This window comes from Gambusia affinis, linkage group LG12, assembly GCF_019740435.1.
Source record: "Gambusia affinis linkage group LG12, SWU_Gaff_1.0, whole genome shotgun sequence".
NCBI classification, from domain to species: domain Eukaryota; kingdom Metazoa; phylum Chordata; class Actinopteri; order Cyprinodontiformes; family Poeciliidae; genus Gambusia; species Gambusia affinis.
Genome location: NC_057879.1, coordinates 4443846 through 4465142, shown reverse-complemented (window position 1 = coordinate 4465142; position 21297 = coordinate 4443846). Strand labels below are relative to the sequence as shown.

At 41.2% G+C, this 21297-nt stretch overlaps 1 protein-coding gene across 1 annotated transcript in view; it reads left to right on the top strand.

Annotated features, from left to right (window-relative positions):
* Window positions 1-20550, top strand: part of dnm3b (dynamin 3b) — a 37166-nt gene extending 16616 nt beyond the window's left edge. The window contains exons 16-21 of the mRNA XM_044134787.1: window positions 3040-3149; window positions 12760-12874; window positions 13629-13793; window positions 15013-15248; window positions 15354-15527; window positions 17462-20550. Of these exons, the coding sequence (XP_043990722.1) occupies window positions 3040-3149; window positions 12760-12874; window positions 13629-13793; window positions 15013-15248; window positions 15354-15527; window positions 17462-17504 (843 nt within the window). The 3' untranslated portion in view covers window positions 17505-20550. The remainder of the gene's footprint in view (window positions 1-3039; window positions 3150-12759; window positions 12875-13628; window positions 13794-15012; window positions 15249-15353; window positions 15528-17461) is intronic.
* Window positions 20551-21297: the final 747 nt, after the last annotated feature.

Sequence of the window (21297 nt, the reverse complement as noted above, 5' to 3'; positions counted from 1 at the left end):
TGAAAGCAGTATTTTATTATTTTAAGAACGACCAATGACAGGAAATGTCTTTAGCATCTATAGCCCACCACCATTTGCATCCACAGGCCAGCATCGACAGGATGCAGCATTTGGTCAGATGCCGGCCTCTGCTTGGCAGGCTGACGTCTCCCTGCCTGTCTGTGCCTGCTGTACAGGTTGGAGGACATTCTGCACAGCAAGTGTAGATAGGCAGACACACAGCAGCTCCTCCAGCCAGCCCATTCTGATGCTGCGTTGTTGCCCAGGAGACCCGATTGAGTTGCTTGCCATCAAGAGTTTTCAGGAAATTGTCCTCTGGAATGAGTTCTTGAACGACAAAAAGCTGTATCCGCAGTTTGTGATTTTCAAATTAAATGATTTTTTTTTCTCCAGTACATCCTCACTTGTGCTTTCCATGCACCTTCTATTCTGCGTTGCTTCGCTCCCCACCTCCTTCCGCTGAGACTTCAGCCATTCACTCCTTCTTCTTCTTCTTCACTAAATTTGGAGCAGCCTCAATCCCAACCAAATGCTCGCTCTCTCAGCCACACAAAAATATGCGGCCGCCCGCTCGGAACCTCAGACGGCGCAGTGTGGCGCACGCGGGGGCCGTGCAGATTGCCATTCGAGACGCTAACGCGGCAATGCCGGTAATTACAGACTCCGCTAGCTTCTCCTCATGTATTTCTGTTTTACACCCTCTTGAACTTTTCTACGGTCGTGCAGACGTCTGCCCCCTCCCTTGTATTAATGCGGCTGGCAGTTCCTTTGGAACTTCTTGCATTCTTGGCAGGAACGCTTTCAATCCGAACATCATCATCTGGCCTTTTCTTTGCAGAAGAGAAGACCTATTAGATGTCAGTACCCTTCACTCCGCCGTCCTCCAGCTCTCCGCAGAGCAGAGGCGTTGCTTTGATCGTCTAAACTTTCTCTGCTACTTGTGAACAGTGCAAGTTCTCAGCTGAAAATCTGATTAGTTAGATTTACTGCTTTGTGTGTGTGTTTGTGGTTTTTGTAGTCTTTTTTTTCTGCATTTGCTACTACTTAATCATACATCGGTGCCCTGTGCTTGCTTAGGCCACCCACAGAAATACCTTCGCTTGGGGTGTCTCAATGTACCCTCAAACCCCAATTGATTGATCGGTCCGCAGCCCTTCTGGATCAATGCTTTGCAGCCATACTTGCTCCTCATCTCCTCTCACTCCCCCCTCACTCCCCTCCCTTTCCAGAGTGACCGCATCTTCCTCAGCAGCCTGCATGCTCGCTCATTCATGCAGTGATTTATGTGAACTTGCTTTTTCTTCTAAAGCTCAAAGAGCGTTGATTTGAAACCGAGGTATGCCCTTCAAGCACACGCAGCCAGATCTGAAGTTAGTGGTGAGGAAACTGGTGACCCAAGTTTATTCCACAAACCAGCAAGCGAGCGGGGAAAGCGAGCCGAGCCTTGCGAGCGCTCTTTTTGACAAAGTCTAGAAAAAAATGAGGTGGAGACCTCGGACGTATAGTGAGGAAGGGCGAGACACACAGAGAGACAGACGGACAGAAGAGGGTCCGTGCCCAGTCTAACCAATGTGCAGACTACTGTACACCAGTATGACAATGAACAGGTAGTCTGAACACTGGGTGGACGGAGCCGGAGTGGAGAGCCAGGCCTTGTGTGCCGCCGGTCCCGACGCTGGTGGGACAGCTCTGCCGTCGGCGCCCTTTCCCCTCTCGCCGCTCCTGCAGCAAAAAAAACCAACTTTCCCCCAAATTCGAAGTGCAGCGGTACGCCTCATCCATGTCGGTGGGGTGTGGGGGTTTTCTGGAAGAGCACCCCACCGGCCCCCTCCCCCTCCTGTTTATTTGTTTAGGTCGGGCGTCCCGGACCGGTCCAGCTCTCAGGTCACGCCGGCCGTGAAGAGTATCCAGCCTTGACGTGGCACATTCGCTCAGACGACTAGGACACACTGGTTGCGCGTTCTGGGAGGGGATATTACAAAAAAGAGGGAAAGAGAGACGCTCACGAGGGAGGGGTGGGGGGTAAGAGAGGGAGAGGAAGAAGGAGGTGTCCCGGTTGACCATATAAGGGCGACGGTGACCCCTTGGGGAATCCAACCCTAGAGTCTCTATAGAGGTAGAGCTCTTCCTCCGTGTCCACCAAGTCTTACCTGTGTCAACCACAACTTTCCAAACCGAAGGGCTGTCTTTTCTGAATCTTCATCTGAATCGACTTTCTTCTTCTTCTTGTCCTTTTTGGCTTCTTCTCCTCCTCCACCCCGCCGTCTTTAACTTCTCCCTCCTTTCCCTGCATCTCTGTGCTAAGCACTACCAGATGTTGAGTTTTAACGCCAGGCTGTCATTTAATCTCTCTCGCTCTCTCGCTCCCTCGAACAAAAAAAAAAAAGGAAAAAAAAAAAGACAGGAAGTGGGCCCCTCTGGAATGGAAAGAGAAAATATAGAGAAAATATTGAGTGGCTGAGATAAAAGAAAACAGAAAGGCCGAGTTAAGACGCGTAGGCTGGGACTGAAGTGTAAAGTGAACGGTACGGATCTCCGCTCTTTATCTCGTTGAGCCCGGGGTTCTCAGTGGCGTCGGCCCCCCGAGTTTGAGTTTGAGTCGGGGCTTTTACCTATCAGCGACCTGCCCCTTCCACCCACCAAGCCCCCCGCACCGCCCTTAACCTCGACCAGACTCTCCTCAGGGTTCTCTGCCAGCGCTTCTCTGTGTAAAAACGCACCGTGAAGAACGACTGCATCACGACCCAAACCCTAATGACTTCCACATGTGCTCATTCGCCCTTTTCTTCTCCCTTTCTCTGCTCCTGCCTTTACCTCCCACTCTCATTTCTCCCCCATTCCTCCTCCCTTTGACATCACCTCCTCTCTCTTTCTGCCTTCCCCACTTCTGTCTCTCTCTGCGTTCACCTTTTTCTTTACCCAGTGCAGTTGGTTGGTTGCCTGACAGATGCCGAACACACCAAAAGCAAAATAACTCATTTAGCTTTTCTTTTGTTTGTGTGTACGCTCATCACCGTTTTCCTCTTTCTCCTCCACCAGGAGAAGGAGAAGAAGTACATGCTCCCCCTGGACAACCTGAAGGTCCGCGATGTGGAGAAAAGTTTCATGTCCAGCAAACACATATTCTCCATCTTCAACACAGAATCCAGGTCGGCTGCTCAGGACTTTGGCTTGGAGATTAATCTATGCAGACGATATTAAATATAAACTAGGACTAAAGAGGGGAAATATGTTTTAGTTAGGAACGACCAGAGGTGCGCTGGGTACACAAAAATTGTACTCAAGAAAGAGTAGCAGTACTTCAACATATTGTTACTCAAGTATAAATGAAATGTCAAAGAAATGTCTGAAATAGGAGTGAAAAAGTATTTGGTAAAAAGGCGACTCGGGTACTGAGTAACTCTTCAAAACATAAATCATTTCATATTTAAAGATTACGTCATCAGAGGGACCAAAATATAAAGTTGTGCGGAAATCATTGGCATTTTAAAGGTCAAAATTAAAATAATTCTTAGAAATAATGTAATTATAAAATAATGTAACAAAAGAAATTTTTTTCCAAATTAATTTCTTTGGATAAATAACTTACCAAACTTTTGACAAAACCCGAAGCTGCGTGCGTCTGTGTCTGGTCAATTTTTGGCATTCAGAAATTTTACTCAAGGAAGAGTTGCAATACTTCATAACTAGAAAATTCCTGAAGAAATTTAACTGGGGCCTGCCAAAGTGTGCCCGTCGGTTTGGACCCAGCATTCTGATGCTAAGAATTAGCATCGATGCTAAAGAAAGCTGCAATGTAATCAATAGCATGTGGAGAATCACAAGAATGTTACGTAAGCTGGACATGCAATATTCAGTATGATAAAGCAAGTGTATTAGCTAAAATGAGCAAATATGCTAATGTAAGCATAAATACTTTCAGTAGCATGTGGGGTATCATTAGAATGTTTACTGTCATTTACTTACTCCATTAAGTATACTAAACATGGCTAATAAGTCTGAAAAATAGAAAATAGCTTGTTTAAGCTAAAAGGCTAATGCTAATGAACTGCCTTGCTGCGCAAGGCAGTTCCCTAACCTCGGATAAACAGATAATGCAGAATGATATCATTGCATTCCGCGGTGCACTGTCCAGAGGGGCATTTTGAGGCTTTTATTTTGAAATTTGCAGTAAGCTTCATATTAAATGCCCACATTAATCCAATGTGTAAGAGTGCTTTGGATAAACCAGTCACATAAAGCCAAAAAGAGCAATTACATGATGTAAAAATTGCCAAAGCTTTTATTTTGAAATTTTTGTTAAGCTTCATTTGAAAGGGTCAAAGTCATCCCATGTGTAACAGTCATTGAATTAAATCAGTCATATAACGCTCAAAAAGCAATGACCTGATGTAAAATTTTCAAGGGCTTTTATTTTGAAATTTTCAGTAAGCTTCATTTCAAAGGGCTAGACTCATCCCATGTGTAACAGTGACTGGGTTAATGAGTTATATACAGCCCATAGCAGCAAGTTGTTCTAAAGGCCAGCTCAGTCCTCCTCTGTTTTAACTGAACTACTAGTTAACTACAGTGATGCGATTTGTAGTCCCAGCAGCTCTCCTGCTCTGGGTTCCGCTGCCATGGTAAATAATCCTCTGCCAGCTGTGAGTGAGACATCCAGGGGGAGACAATTCTCTGTTTGAGCCAGCCAGTTTGACTAAAAAAGCATTGCAAAAACTGTTTCCTGCTCGGGAACCGTAATACATATTCAAAACCGCTTGAAGCATATGAGAGGCTATTTGTCGCCTCACATAGTCCCGCCATTCATATCTCTACCTCACTCACAGTATTAACAGCGATGAGATAAAAAAGTGTGTGCCAAGGTCTGAAATTTTTCAGAAATACATGGAAGTGAATCAGTGAGATCTGTCTGCTACCCTGGCGCATGACTTTGCTCTGAAGCACCTGGAGAGAAAACTGTGGCGCTTAGATAATTTTTGAAAACATTTGACCGGAGCAGGCACGCGATCAATGTCATGACCAAGTTTGATACCAATCATGCAATATTTGTGAGCGTGAGGGCGAGTTAAAAATGATTTGGGGTCAAAATGTCGCTCTGACTCTCACTCTAGCGGAGCGCCTTCACACTCTGATTTTTCCAAAATCAAAAACTTTGGGTCGCTTAGAAAGAAGTTGTGGACAAACCGTAATACATATTGACGTGCTGTCTTCACTTTAAAAGAGATCACGGACGTATCTACAAAATGAAGTTTGAATGGCGTTTCTACATAAAGTTATGATTTACACAGAAAATCCTCAAAAATAGGGTATTTTCAGGATTTACTGGTTGCCTGCCCCTTGACGAGAGACTTGCACCTGGTGAGCTCGTTAGTGATTTTGGGGTCGTTTTTTTCTTTTTACGTCGCCATGGTAACTCCAAATCCCACCAAAAGTAATAGCTCCCCTCCCGGGATCGAGCCGCACGTTTTGATACCACTTTTGTGGGTGGGCTCGCAGCGGTACGAGCCGCATTAACGGTGGCGGAAGAAAAATAAATAAACTAGAAAATTCCTGAAGAAATTTAACTGGGGCCTGCCAAAGTGTGCCCGTCGGTTTGGACCCAGCGTTCTGATGCTAAGAATTTGCATCAATGCTAAAGAAAGCTGCAATGTAATCAATAGCATGTGGAGAATCACAAGAATGTTAAGTAAGCTGGACATGCAACATTCAGTATGATAAAGCAAGTGTATTAGCTAAAATGAGCAAATATGCTAATGTAAGCATAAATACTTTCAGTAGCATGTGGGGTATCATTAGAATGTTTACTGTCATTTACTTACTCCATTAAGTATACTAAACATGGCTAATAAGTCTGAAAAATAGAAAATAGCTTATTTAAGCTAAAAGGCTAATGCTAATGAACTGCCTTGCTGCGCAAGGCAGTTCCCTAACCTCGGATAAACAGATAATGCAGAATGATATCATTGCACCGCCTGCGGCGGTGCACTGTCCAGAGGGGCATATTGAGGCTTTTATTTTGAAATTTGCAGTAAGCTTCATATTAAATGCCCACACTAATCCAATGTGTAAGAGTGCTTTGGATAAACCAGTCACATAAAGCCAAAAAGAGCAATTACATGATGTAAAAATTGCCAAGGCTTTTATTTTGAAATTTTTGTTAAGCTTCATTTGAAAGGGTCAAAGTCATCCCATGTGTAACAGTCATTGGATTAAATCAGTCATATAACGCTCAAAAAAGCAATGACCTGATGTAAAAATTTTCAAGGGCTTTTATTTTGAAATTTTCAGTAAGCTTCATTTCAAAGGGCTAGACTCATCCCATGTGTAACAGTGACAGGGTTAAATTAGTTATATACAGCCCATAGCAGCAAGTTTTTCTAAAGGCCAGCTCAGTCCTCCTCTGTTTTAACTGAACTAGTAGTTAGAACTACAGTGATGCGTATTTGTAGTCCTCAGCAGCTCTCCCTGCTCTGGGTTCCGTTGCCATGGTAAATAATCCTCTCTGCCAGCTGTGAGTGAGACATCCAGGGGGAGACAATTCTCTGTTTGAGCCAGCCAGTTTGACTAAAAAAAGCATTGCAAACAACTGTTTCCCGTTCGGGAACCGTAATACATATTCGAAAACCGTTTGAAGCATATGAGAGGGCTATTTGTCGTCTCACATAGTCCCGCCATTCATATCTCTACCTCACTCACAGTATTAACAGCGATGAGATAAAAAAAGTGTGTGCCAAGGTCTGAAATTTTTCAGAAATACATGGAAGTGAATCAGTGAGATCTGTCTGCTACCCTGGCGCATGACTTTGCTCTGAAGCACCTGGAGAGAAAACTGTAAGCGCTAGATAATTTTTGAAAACATTTGACCGGAGCAGGCACGCGTATCAATGTCATGACCAAGTTTGATACCAATCATGCAATATTTGTGAGCGTGAGGGCGAGTTAAAAAATGATTTGGGGTCAAAATGTCGCTCTGACTCTCACTCTAAGCGGAGCGGCCTTCACCCTCTGATTTTTCCAAAAATCAAAAACTTTGGGTCGCTTAGAAAGAAGTTGTGGACAAACCATAATACATATTGACGTGCTGTCTTCACTTTAAAAGAGATCACGGACGTATCTACAAAATGAAGTTTGAATGGCGTTTCTACATAAAGTTATGACGACACAGAAAATCCTCAAAAATAGGGTATTTTCAGGATTTACTGGTTGCCTCGTCCCCTTGACGACGAGAGATGCACCTGGTGAGCTCGTTAGTGATTTTGGGGTCGTTTTTTGCTTTTTACGTCGCCATGGAAACTCCAAATCCCACCATAAGTAATAGCACACCTCCCGGGATCGAGCCGCACGTTTTGATACCACTTTTGTGGGTGGGCTCGCAGCGGTACGAGCCGCATTCCGGGTGACGGAAGAATAATAAATAACTAGAAAATTCCTGAAGAAATTTAACTGGGGCCTGCCAAAGTGTGCCCGTCGGTTTGGACCCAGCGTTCTGATGCTAACAATTTGCATCAATGCTAAAGAAAGCTGCAATGTAATCAATAGCATGTGGAGAATCACAAGAATGTTAAGTAAGCTGGACATGCAACATTCAGTATGATAAAGCAAGTGCATTAGCTAAAATGAGCAAATATGCTAATATAAGCATAAATACTTTCAGTAGCATGTGGGGTATCATTAGAATGTTTACTGTCATTTACTTACTCCATTAAGTATACTAAACATGGCTAATAAGTCTGAAAAATAGAAAATAGCTTATTTAAGCTAAAAGGCTAATGCTAATGAACTGCCTTGCTGCGCAAGGCAGTTCCCTAACCTCGGATAAACAGATAATGCAGAATGATATCACTGCACCGCCTCGTGATGCACTATCAGAAGGGGCATTTTGAGGCTTTTATTTTGAAATTTGCAGTAAGCTTCATATTAAATGCCCACACTAATCCAATGTGTAAGAGTGCTTTGGATAAACCAGTCACATAAAGCCAAAAAGAGCAATTACATGATGTAAAAATTCCCAAGGCTTTTATTTTGAAATTTTTGTTAAGCTTCATTTGAAAGGGTCAAAGTCATCCCATGTGTAACAGTCATTGGATTAAATCAGTCATATAACGCTCAAAATAGCAATGACCTGATGTAAAAATTTTCAAGGGCTTTTATTTTGAAATTTTCAGTAAGCTTCATTTCAAAGGGCTAGACTCATCCCATGTGTAACAGTGACAGGGTTAAATTAGTTATATACAGCCCATAGCAGCAAGTTTTTCTAAAGGCCAGCTCAGTCCTCCTCTGTTTTAACTGAACTAGTAGTTCAACTACAGTGATGCGTATTTGAAGTCCTCAGCAGCTCTCCCTGCTCTGGGTTCCGTTGCCATGGTAAATAATCCTCTCTGCCAGCTGTGAGTGAGACATCCAGGGGGAGACAATTCTCTGTTTGAGCCAGCCAGTTTGACTAAAAAAAGCATGGCAAAAAACTGTTTCCCGTTCGGGAACCGTAATACATATTCGAAAACCGTTTGAAGCATATGAGAGGGCTATTTGTCGTCTCACATAGTCCCGCCATTCATATCTCTACCTCACTCACAGTATTAACAGCGATGAGATAAAAAAAGTGTGTGCCAAGGTCTGAAATTTTTCAGAAATACATGGAAGTGAATCAGTGAGATCTGTCTGCTACCCTGGCGCATGACTTTGCTCTGAAGCACCTGGAGAGAAAACTGTAAGCGCTAGATAATTTTTGAAAACATTTGACCGGAGCAGGCACGCGTATCAATGTCATGACCAAGTTTGATACCAATCATGCAATATTTGTGAGCGTGAGGGCGAGTTAAAAAATGATTTGGGGTCGAAATTTCACTCTGACTCTCACTCTAGCGGAGCGGCCTTCACACTCTGATTTTTCCAAAAATCAAAAACTTTGGGTCGCTTAGAAAGAAGTTGTGGACAAACCATAATACATATTGACGTGCTGTCTTCACTTTAAAAGAGATCACGGACGTATCTACAAAATGAAGTTTGAATGGCGTTTCTACATGAAGTTATGACGACACAGAAAATCCTCAAAAATAGGGTATTTTCAGGATTTACTGGTTGCCTCGTCCCCTTAATGACAGAGACTTGCACCTGGTGAGCTCGTTAGTGATTTTGGGGTCGTTTTTTGCTTTTTACGTCGCCATGGTAACTCCAAATCCCACCAAAAGTAATAGCTCCCTTCCCGGGAACGAGCCGCACGTTTTGATACCACTTTTGTGGGTGGGCTCGCAGCGGTACGAGCCGCATTAACGGTAACGGAAGAATAATAAATAATACGTATTAAAGAAACATTCTAGTGGGTGTAGAACAATAGGTGCCTGCCATGCAATGCATGGAGGCAGTGACTGACTTAGCTTGCCAAGTCAGTCACTGCTCTCCTTATGCATTGCTATGGGCAGGCCCCAACTAGAAAATTCCTGAAGAAATTTAACTGGGGCCTGCCAAAGTGTGCCCGTCGGTTTGGACCCAGCGTTCTGATGCTAAGAATTAGCATCAATGCTAAAGAAAGCTGCAATGTAATCAATAGAATCACAAGAATGTTAAGTAAGCTGGACATGCAACATTCAGTATGATAAAGCAAGTGCATTAGCTAAAATGAGCAAATATGCTAATGTAAGCATAAATACTTTCAGTAGCATGTGGGGTATCATTAGAATGTTTACTGTCATTTACTTACTCCATTAAGTATACTAAACATGGCTAATAAGTCTGAAAAATAGAAAATAGCTTATTTAAGCTAAAAGGCTAATGCTAATGAACTGCCTTGCTGCAAGGCAGTTCCCTAACTCTCGGATAAACAGATAATGCAGAATGATATCACTGCACCGCCTCGATGATCACACTATCAAGGGCATATTGCTTTTATTTTGAAATTTGCAGTAAGCTTCATATTAAATGCCCACACTAATCCAATGTGTAAGAGTGCTTTGGATAAACCAGTCACATAAAGCCAAAAAACAATTACATGATGTAAAAATTCCCAAGGCTTTTATTTTGAAATTTTGTTAAGCTTCATTTGAAAGGGTCAAAGTCATCCCATGTGTAACAGTCATTGGATTAAATCAGTCATATAACGCTCAAAAAGCAATGACCTGATGTAAAAATTTTCAAGGGCTTTTATTTTGAAATTTTCAGTAAGCTTCATTTCAAAGGGCCAAACTCATCCCATGTGTAACAGTGACAGGGTTAAATTAGTTATATACAGCCCATAGCAGCAAGTTTTCTAAAGGCCAGCTCAGTCCTCCTCTGTTTTAACTGAACTAGTAGTTCAACTACAGTGATGCGTGTTTGTAGTCCTCAGCAGCTCTCCCTGCTCTGGGTTCCGTTGCCATGGTAAATAATCCTCTCTGCCAGCTGTGAGTGAGACATCCAGGGAGACAATTCTCTGTTTGAGCCAGCCAGTTTGACTAAAAAAGCATTGCAAAAACTGTTTCCCGTTCGGGAACCGTAATACATATTCGAAAACCGTTTGAAGCATATGAGAGGGCTATTTGTCGTCTCTCATAGTCCCGCCATTCATATCTCTACCTCACTCACAGTATTAACAGCGATGAGATAAAAAAAGTGTGTGCCAAGGTCTGAAATTTTCAGAAATACATGGAAGTGAATCAGTGAGATCTGTCTGCTACCCTGGCGCATGACTTTGCTCTGAAGCACCTGGAGAGAAAACTGTAAGCGCTAGATAATTTTTGAAAACATTTGACCGGAGCAGGCACGCAGCGTATCAATGTCATGAGCAAGTTTGTTACCAATCATGCTATTTTTGTGAGCGTGAGGGCGTGTTAAGAAATGTTTTGGGGTCAAAATGTCGCTCTGACTCTCACTCTAGCGGATGCCTTCACACTCTGATTTTTCCAAAATCAAAAACTTTGGGTCGCTTAGAAAGAAGTTGTGGACAAACCATAATACATATTGACGTGCTGTCTTCACTTTAAAGAGATCAGACGTATCTACAAAATGAAGTTTGAATGGCGTTTCTACATGAAGTTATGACGACACAGAAAATCCTCAAAAATAGGGTATTTTTAAGATTTAGAGGTTGCTTCGTCCCTTAATGACGAGATTTCACCTGGTGAGCTCGTTAGTGATTTTGGGGTCGTTTTTTGCTTTTTACGCCATGGTAACTCCAAATCCCACCAGAAGTAATAGCACACCTCCGGGATCGAGCCGCGTTTGATACCACTTTTGTGGGTGGGCTCATGGCGGCACGAGCCGCATTCCGGGTGACGGAAGAATAATAAATAATAATACTTAAAGAGACATTCTATTGGGTGTAGAACAATAGGTGCCTGCCATGCAATGCATGGAGGCAGTGACTGACTTGCTTCGCAAGTCAGTCACTGCTCTCCTTATGCATTGCTATGGGCAGGCCCCAATAAAGATATAAAGAGACGTTCTATTGGGTGTAGAACAATAGGTGCCTGCCATGCAATGCATGGAGGCAGTGACTGACTTGCTTCGCAAGTCAGCCACTGCTCTCCTTATGCATTGCTATGGGCAGGCCCCAATAAAGTCATTCAAGTAGAAATAAAGATACAGAGCGCTCCTAAAAGTTTTTTTTTTTTTTTTCAAAAAACGTTGAGTGAATTTAAGTGGTTATTACTCAACTCTGAAATTGACCCAGTCAGGGTTTACCATTACATGTAAGATTTGACAAACTCTCTCACTCTCATTGATTCTCCAGCTTCTTTTATCCACATTACTTGATGATATCATAAATATTCAGTATTGAGTGGAGTTTCTGCAGGTCACCATCAATATGCTGCTCCAACAGTTGTTCACTCAGCAGGTCACCTAAAAGGCACATAGCTATATCATCCGTTTCTAACGATGTGCCAGACTGGACACGTACCGCAAGTACGGTACTAGCTAATTTATCGATGATGTTAGCTAACCTTAGCATGTTTAATCTCCTGTTTTCATGCCAGGTAATTTTGCTTTTTAATTTGATGCAGTTCCAGTTCATCATTTAGAGAAAACAAACTTTAATTAAAAAAAATTGCTAGTTAGTGATAAACTTAGCACTTTGATTTGAATGTCTTAAAATTTGTGGAGTAATGTTTCAGCTGCTTTCTGAGCAACTCGTTCAGAACAGAATCAGAGCAGGTCATGTTAAAAAGACACACAATCAATGCAGTCCCTCTTTTACTTCCAGCATCATTTACAAAGAGTTGCAATATTGAACCTTGATAACAGAGCAACAAAATTACACAGGTTTAGAGATGGGAACATGAACACAGGCTGGAATTTAGAGGAAAAACAAAAACATTCGGGGGAGACATGCAAAAGACAGCTGCGATTCTTACTAGGTCGTGTGACTGACAGAGGCACAGACTGTCGATCAACAACAGGTAGCGGGAGTTGAGTTTTGCTTGGCGCTTCGGGACGCATCGTCGTAAAACGCCTTGACTTTAAAAACGCACCTGGGATTTGACCTCTAGTTTTAGCTTTTTCCACAAACCCAATTTGATTAAACAGGAATCTGTTGCACAGATAGAAAGTTTTCATTAGGGGCTGGTAGTAGTCAAGCAGCTAAACAAGCAGATGGTCTTTAAAAAGTCTGAATCAGCGTCAAAAAGGTTTTGTCTCATGCCTGATCTTTCTCTAATTGTTACAGCACGTCCTGTGAAAGTTTCCTCTTGGACATGCTTGGCTTGGCAGCCAACAGGAAACTATTCCACATGGAAGAGGCAATCGTCTGACACACACTTGACGTTCTAAACAAATGATTCTGTGTAGGAACGTCTACAAGGACAATCGCACTCTGGAGTTGGCCTGTGACTCCCAGGATGACGTGGACAGCTGGAAGTCGTCCCTCCTCCGTGCCGGGGTCTACCCTGACAAGACCACCACGGTGAGACAATCCACTCCAACATGAGAGTCACTCAAAATCAGAGCGGCTGCTTAATCGGATCCTAACACCATCGCTGATCTCATGCCTGGGTTTTTAGGCAACGTTACGCGTCAGGAAATATACCAAATATTACTAATAAAATAAAATAAATAAAATCACTGGAATAAAGTAATAAATTTACGGGAATAAAGTCGTATAACAATAAAGTTGAAATAATGAGAATAAAGTCATACTACAAGTTTATTCTTGAAATATTATGACTTTATTGTCACATTATTACAATAAAGTGACAATAAAGTCGTGCAATTCTTGCATGACTTTAATATTGCTGTGACTTTATTATCAAAGTTTTATGACTATGTTCTTGGAATATTATGACTTTATTTTTCTAATACTGTGACATTATTCTCATATTATTTTGCTTTTCAGCATGTAATCAGCTTGTTCGATTCATACAAACCAGACAGAAACAACCTTTATGGATCATTAGACAGAAATACTGAGTGTTGATGGTTTGTTTTTTAAAATAAGTAAAGATTAAACTGTACAGTATTTATGTAGTAGAGTTTAATTACTAGTGATTTAAACACGTATAAGAGTTATTTTGATGTGTGCTCGTATGTGGGAGTGGCAAAAATGTCAGTACAATAATTTTGTCAAAACATGTCAGATTTTTATTTTTTATTTTTTATTTATTTTTTTTACTTTTAACCCTTTGTGGAATCATTGGGGTGAACTTTTTCTCCCCCTGCAGGTTGAGAGCGAGACGACCACCACCACCGATAACTTCTCCATGGACCCTCAGCTGGAGCGCAAAGTGGAAACCATCCGCAACCTGGTGGATTCCTACATGGCTATTGTCAGCAAGTGCATCCGGGATCTCATCCCAAAGACCATCATGCATCTGATGATCAACAATGTAAGTAAAGAAAAACAAAACATCTACGAACACACATTTCCAGCAGAGCTGATGACTAATGGTGAAATGCAAGAAAAATAAGTAGCATGATTACTTTGCCATTCATTTTAGTAAGTCCAGGAAAAAATTGTTTCTGTTGTTCTTGCAGTTTTTTATTTCAAAGTTATAAACAACATTTTGAAACAATATATCAAAAGGTAGATTTGGTACCGTTTCTTTTGCTCTTTTACAGCCCATTATTTTTAGAAACATAAAGAGCAGACTATTTTAGATGGCAGCAGAACACCTGACAAGACGTCCTTATTTATGTGTTTAAATAGAAGAGAATGTAGCCTAACCATTTCCCAGCTAATTCAAGCTAATTATCAACGTTCAGGTAGAATGTTTTCTTAAATTTGTGAGAAATGTCCAACATTTTTGTTAGAAAATACAGTTTATATCCTGATATATATACTGCTTACGGCAGTAGTACACATTGGCCTGAGCTAACATGTGTTTGTGTTAGCTGCTTTCCTAAAAATGTTTTTAAAAATTATCATCTGAAAAATAAAGGAAAGATATTTTTGGCTTGTAGGAATACAGCTGACTAGATTTTCTTACTTCTCGTGTTGGTGAAGTCAAATGGCTCGGCTTCAGAGAATGTAGCAGCATGTTTTCATTTAAGCTGATTAGCAACTTAGATGCTGTTTTCTTAAATTTGTGAGAACTGTCAAACATTTATTTTTGTTTTTTTTTAGAAAATACTGTTCATATCCAGATGAATGCTGCCCACAGCGGCGAATAGTGTGGTTCATTTTAATTTCAGCATTTTGGCTTACGTGGCAAGCTTAAGGTGAATAGTGTTTCCATTTTGCTTTCCTATTTGTTGCTACTTCATCTTGAAGCCGTTTTCAGCTCAGCTCTATTTTAATTCTTTGCAGACAAAACTCACAAAATAACGTCGTGCTCCTGCTTCAGAAACCTAGCAGTTTGTCTTTACAGTTGTAAAACTTAATGACTTGTGCTCAGGCTGCGCCAAGCTGCAGTTGTGGCTGACATGATTACAGACTGTACCAACAACAAGTACTGGAAATTGAGTTTAGTCAGAAACTCTCAGTACAGATAATTTAGAAAGGCCCTTATAAAGCTTATCCATGGTAAAGTTAAAGGGACACTGGTAGTTAACTTACAGTTTGACCCCTCTAATTCTTTCTGCTTTACTGTTTGGTCTTGTCAAAAGGTGAAGGACTTCATCAATGCGGAGCTGCTGGCGTGCCTGTACTCTGCAGGTGACCAGAATGCCCTGATGGATGAGTCCCAGGAACAGGCCCAGAGGAGGGATGAGGTGCTGAGGACCCACCAGGCCCTGAAGGAGGCCCTGGCCATCATAGGTGACATCTCTACATCCACCATCACAACCCCCATGCCTCCGCCTGTTGACAGCTCCTGGGTGGGAGGATCCACCGGCGGTCGCAGGCAAGATGGAAATGAACTTAAACAAGAAAAGGAAGAGTCAAGGCCTGGAAGCCTTGACGTTTGCTGTTTTTTTTTCTTTTTCATCACGTCCTTTCTGCTGTCCAGGTCTCCTCCTCCGAGTCCCACGGCCCCCAGAAGGATGTCTTCGGGCCAGCGGCCGGCGCCCAGAGGGGCCCCACTGCCACCAAACCGTCCAGGACCTTTGGGACCCTTCAACAACAGTGCTGATAGCCCCCAGGCCCCCAGCCGCCCCAACAGGGCCCCCCCTAGTATCCCCAGGTAAACGCAGTCATAACCTTTAATGCTTTGTGTTATTTAATTCAAAAGATTTTATTCTGTTTCTAAAGAATTACCAGGTTACTGAAGGTAAAATGTATTTATTTATGTAATTAAAGCCTAACGAGGAAAGTGCATTGCTGAATGTACAAACATGTAATTTAAAAAAATGACTGAGCTAAAGTAGATGTAACTTGCAAATTTACAAGCAACAGTCACAAACTTTGGAAACTAGCTGAGCACATAAACAGTTTATTCACAACATTAAATTGGGTTTAATGTGAAAAGGAGGAGCTTTAAAGGACTAGTTCAGAGTGTTTTAGGTAAGATTTTACAGTTTACAGTTACAGTACATTAATATATAGTCTTACAGATGAGCGGTCATGAACTGATGCATGGTAGGTTTTATACGTCCCCTGGCCAACGGTTCCACATTGTTTCCAAGAAATCGACTTCAACGTCATAATAGTCAAATATTTGAATATTGCTTAAATTAATAGAAATACCAAAAATATGAATACAACACGCCTAATATGAAGTACAATGTTGCAAAACCTCCATTCCTTCAAAAAAGGACAGAAAAGAAAAGAAAGATCTTTTCTGGGCTACCGCTACCTCGCTGCTCATACAGTGACCTTATTTTTTAAAAAAACCTATACATTTTTATAGTACTTACTGTTTCTGTTCAAAGTTAACACACTCAAAGATTCATGCAGGCATGAAGCTCACTAAGCATGTGTTATCTGCCTGAATCACTCCTCCAGAGTGTGAGGCTGATCAATCCTATAGTCAGCAGCACGTTAATGTGCGCAGACATAATGTATTAGTTACTGTTTCACAACCACAGGATGGGTTGTCCTGCATAATGAGTTATTATGCATCAGTGAGGATGACTTACGGAGGTGAAACACATTTTCTATACCAATAGCGTTCCAAAGATGACCACCGACCTTTAAGTGAAAGGACAGCTTTACATGCGCAGGCAGAGGCAGCCACTTCACGGTTTTATCATTTATTCTTGCACATGCTGCTCATTGTAATCTTGACAGCGACTTCTCAGCAACGTTTCTCATTCTCCACCTACGCTCTTTGCTGTAGAGGCAAGCTGGAGTGCCCAGCAGTTTCTATGGTAACGAGGAAGCTTTGCATTCACACATCCTCTAATCTTTTTATGTCATTCTTTCATACTAATAGTATTTGAGCAGCTGGGGATGGATTAAGAGACTCTGAAGAGTGAAAATCAGTTAACCAATAAATATAGGGGATATACTGTGAGCTTTCATGGTGGCTGTAAATTGCTAACAGGCTAGCTTCAGTATAAACGTTGTCATCTGTAAAGAGGTGAAGGCAGGTTTAGCTTTTAAAGTGAATCTCATTTCTGGACCTGTCTCATGTTAAATTAAAGCGAGCTCCACAATTTCCATCTGCTGGATTTGTTGTTTTCCTCTTTTCTTTCTACCACACACTGGATGATAAAAGTCTTCAGTGAGGTTCATTGGTCTCAACTAGACCATTTTTGAAGGACAGTTTTCTTTACAATGACTTCATAATTCATTTTATTTCATTTTGTCTGTCGCTTTGTTTATTTACTTTTGGATATTTAAAATGTCTTCCAGTTCCAGTGTTGAATGTTCATTAGAAATACTTGAATTTACTTGAAAACGGTCTCAAGACGACAATATTGTCATTTATCGCGATAACTTCTGGGACAATTTATCGCCCAGCAAAACTTGTTACCGTGACAGGCCTGCTCATTTTTGTATATGACTCCCAAATTTCACTGACGTTCATTGTGGTTTTGGCAGCGACTCTTGTTAGATGCAATGTGATACTTGCCTCATTGTGGAACGAAAAATACCATGTGCATCTACTTTCTTATGAAATAAATGACAATCTGTTCCTCTTCCTCTGCTCTTCGATGCATCACCGATCTCCAGCCGGCGACCACCGCCATCTCCTACAAGACAAGCCCCGCCATAATCACTCTACCGGCGTGATTTCCCCTCATCCGCTCCCCTTCTGTCTCCCACCCCTCTCTCTTAGCCGTGGCTCTGCTGTCCTCGTCTCTCCTTAGCGAAGACGCCCGCCGAAGTCTTTGCTTCAACCTCAGTTTCCCGCCAGGTGAAGACGTCCATATATTTATGTACAGTACAGTACTCGTCTTGTGGTGTATGTGTACGTGCGCTTGTTGCTCGCCTGTGATCCAGGTTCGCTTAGCAGGTCCACTACCCTGAAACCCCCGTCCTCCCTTCCCCTCTCCTACCTACATCCCCTACGGTTCAACCAGCACCCTCAGTCGCTGCTTCTACATTGAAAAATGAAAAACAAATAAAAGATAGGCTCAGCAGTCATACTGCCCTACTCATTCAAAAACGCAGCATGCCACATAAGCTGCTTTTATTGCATGGGAGTGTATGCGTGCGTGTGTGTGTGTTTTTGGGGGAGGGATTAATTTGCCTATATGTAGGCTGAGTTTGATTTAGTATTGTATTAATTTATTGTATAATGCCCCGCCCCTTCTCCCCCACCGAGTGTTGATCTTCTCTTAGGAACAGAAGTTGTATCTTAGTATAAGTGCGTATAAACGTGTTTTTGTTGTTGTTGTTGTTGTTGTTTCTTTCTGTGTGAATAATACATTGTACATGTGAATGGGTGTGTGAATGTGTGTGTGTGTGAAGACACGTGTGCATGTGCCGTCTCTGCACGTTTGTTGGCGTTTCAGTTCTGTTTGTTTTCACTGTCAAAGCTGTTAATGATGAATCACATAAATATATATATATATATATATATATATAAATATATATATATAAAGACAACAACCCTGCGGGGGGGAACATTCAGTGTTTGACTTTTGTGAGTTGTTCCTGTGTTGTAGTAGCAGCCATACACGCATAGCAAGGCTGAGGAGCACCTTCGATATTCTCTATCTGGACAAACAGCCTCGACAACACGTTTAACCTCGTCATAGGTGTCCACCTGTGCTGTATCCATGGTCAGATTGTGACCCCCGAACCGAAGGGCCTCAAGCTCCCATTCAGATGCTGACTGGAAGTGAAGCTTTGGTTGAAACTAACAATTAAACAAAAACACAAAGGCAGAACAACTTATTCGACACGAGACGCTCCATTCAGCTACACTCTTGAAACTGCTGTGTTCAAATGGACCCAATTGAGGTTGTTAACCGAGTCCTGCATCAACGAGTTGATTTAACGCAACAACGGTTGGTTATGGGTTTGTACCAGCATGTTAAAAGTAGTGCTGTCAATCGATTTAAAAAAAATGGAATCGAATGGATTGTACTCTTGCGCTTCGATTAGTCACGATTTAAATGTAAAAATGCACGTCATCATAAAAAATAAAATCTATTATTGTCTGGAACCAAAACGTTTCAGTTTTCCAGGTTTTTATATTCAGGATTTTGTTTCAAACGTAATTTAAAAACGTTAGATGTGAACTGGTTGTGCTTCGGTGGAAGGATAACAAATCATTGCAATAAGTACATACTACCTTAGTTTAATCCAAAACTCCATTGTGTTGTTTTCAGCTTTTAACTCTTTTCAACTTTTAAGTTGCGACTCTTTGCTGAGCGCAGTACAAGACCACGCTGTTGTCAAGTAGGTAAGTCTCCACAGAGGAGAGGCTTTTAGGTTTAAATAGGTAATGTGATTAATCTGCGTTGTGAAATACTAGCAATTTCTGTAAATTGATAAAGATAAAGAATAAATCGCTCCAACACCTGGATTATTAAACAAGTAGCATTTTTAATTAAAATGAATAAACTAATATATTTTTTTCATTTTTACTTTAAATTCTGACTGATCATAAATTCTGAAGTGAATTATTATTTAATAAAACTATTTACTGTATGGTTAAATGTTATTGACAAGCACTTTAACTTGAGCAAGACTCATCCCCAGCATAAAAAACAAAACAAAACTGTAGGCCTTTATAATAAATATCATTTTTGGTCCCATTAGTGCATCTGTGGTTAATTTTCTTATTAAATAAATACAACTTCAACTAATAGTATTGAACTATAATTGCAAGGATAGGTGAAGTAGAAATAAATACAGCTTTCTAGCCCATCTATATTGGCTTTATTGTTAAAAATGGTGATAACTTCTTAGCAGCTAAAAAGTTAATGAGCTTATTTCTTTTAACTCAACAGAGTGACAATATATTAATGCGGCATAACGTAACCATTTATTTTAGCGTTAAATCTGGTCAGACTGCTGTTAAGTTCAAAGTCTGTGAAAAGTGATGAGGCTCTTGGTTGCTTAACCCAACAATCTTGGTCTTGATGCTGTGCCCGGTGTTTGGTTAAAACTACCCAATTTTTATGTCGCAACAGCATAAACGCAACATTTCTGCTTAAGAAATTACCCGGCTGTTTTCAGAGTGGATCCATAGAGGATTACTGGAGGAGGATTAGAGTCTATTCCCAATCTCATTGGGTTCCCTTCTGTTAGCCTTTTTCTCAGGTTTCAACCAAACGTTTATACCCATCGCAAACTTCCCCTCCTGTTTTAGTCCACTCGTTGTTTCCGCTCTAAAGCCAGACCCCGCTCCGTCAGCATTTGTATCAGAGCTTAAGGTCGTATCGTCAACGTTCAAGTGCTTCTCTGTCACTTTGTTATTGTGTATGTAAGCCTAAGCTGTATTCTGATGTATATAGGTAATGATAAGAACATAGTGTACTAGTGGACTCTACAGACCTCGTCAAGAATCCTAGCGCTTTAATTGTTCTCTTTGTCTGTATTCACTATATTCTCTCCTCTCTCTATTTTAGACTGCCTTAATGGCAGTCTAAATAAAGGATTATAAGTCTTTATTGCCAAAGTTATACACAGAAGGAGAATTATGAAGTGAAAACAAAATTGAAAAGAAATTAAGCTAAAGATTCCAGTTGATCTGAAATTGGCTAAAATTGTTTAGCAGAGAAAGTATTGTTCAATATGAAAATGCACAAGTTGTTAATTTTCTGTGTCTGTATCGCTCTTCAATAAACTTCTTCCTCATATTGTCATTCCTTGTCAACAGAGTGATTCTTGTGTAAGAATTTGGATTTGAAGCCTATGCGACAGAACACAAATTAATACACGTTATCTATGGTGGCTGGTTTTTTGAGTTGCATTTGAGTAACAAGGCATTAAGCTTTACATGTCTGAGCCAGAGTTTGACTGATGATTCCCCTTAGGCGTAATATGTGTTTTAGTCGGTGTGGTGACCTTTTTTGGACAAAACGAGGTGTGTGATGCAACACTAACCGGTGCAGTAAACACCGGTTAGTAAATCATCTCAATGGATCGCATCAACCAGGCTATAAAATTTTAACAGTATGACACACACAGCTTTCCATTGGGCTTTACCCTGACCAAATTTCCCAGAAATCCTTGCTGTGTTTTCATTTAGAGCGCAAACGTTTTGCTGCAGGGATACAGAATTCAAGTAGACAAGTTTGAAGGAGGAAGTAGATTAAGACACAAGAATAAAAAGATAAAATGGAAATGATTGTACCAAGAAGGACTCTGCAACCTCCCTCGTTCATTTGGGGATATCTGTGTGGAGTTTTATTTTAGGTGGGGCTTTTTGACTTTTATGAAATCACAAATTATAAAACGGTAGCAAAACAATTGTTCTTTAGATAACAAACTATATATAAAGTAAGAGCGACTGATTTTTTTTGTTTGTTTGTTTGTTTTTGAAAAGGCTGACTAGTATTTTACGACCGGAGCCAGCTTGTCTTCCAGGTTATTAACAAACGAGATGAAGC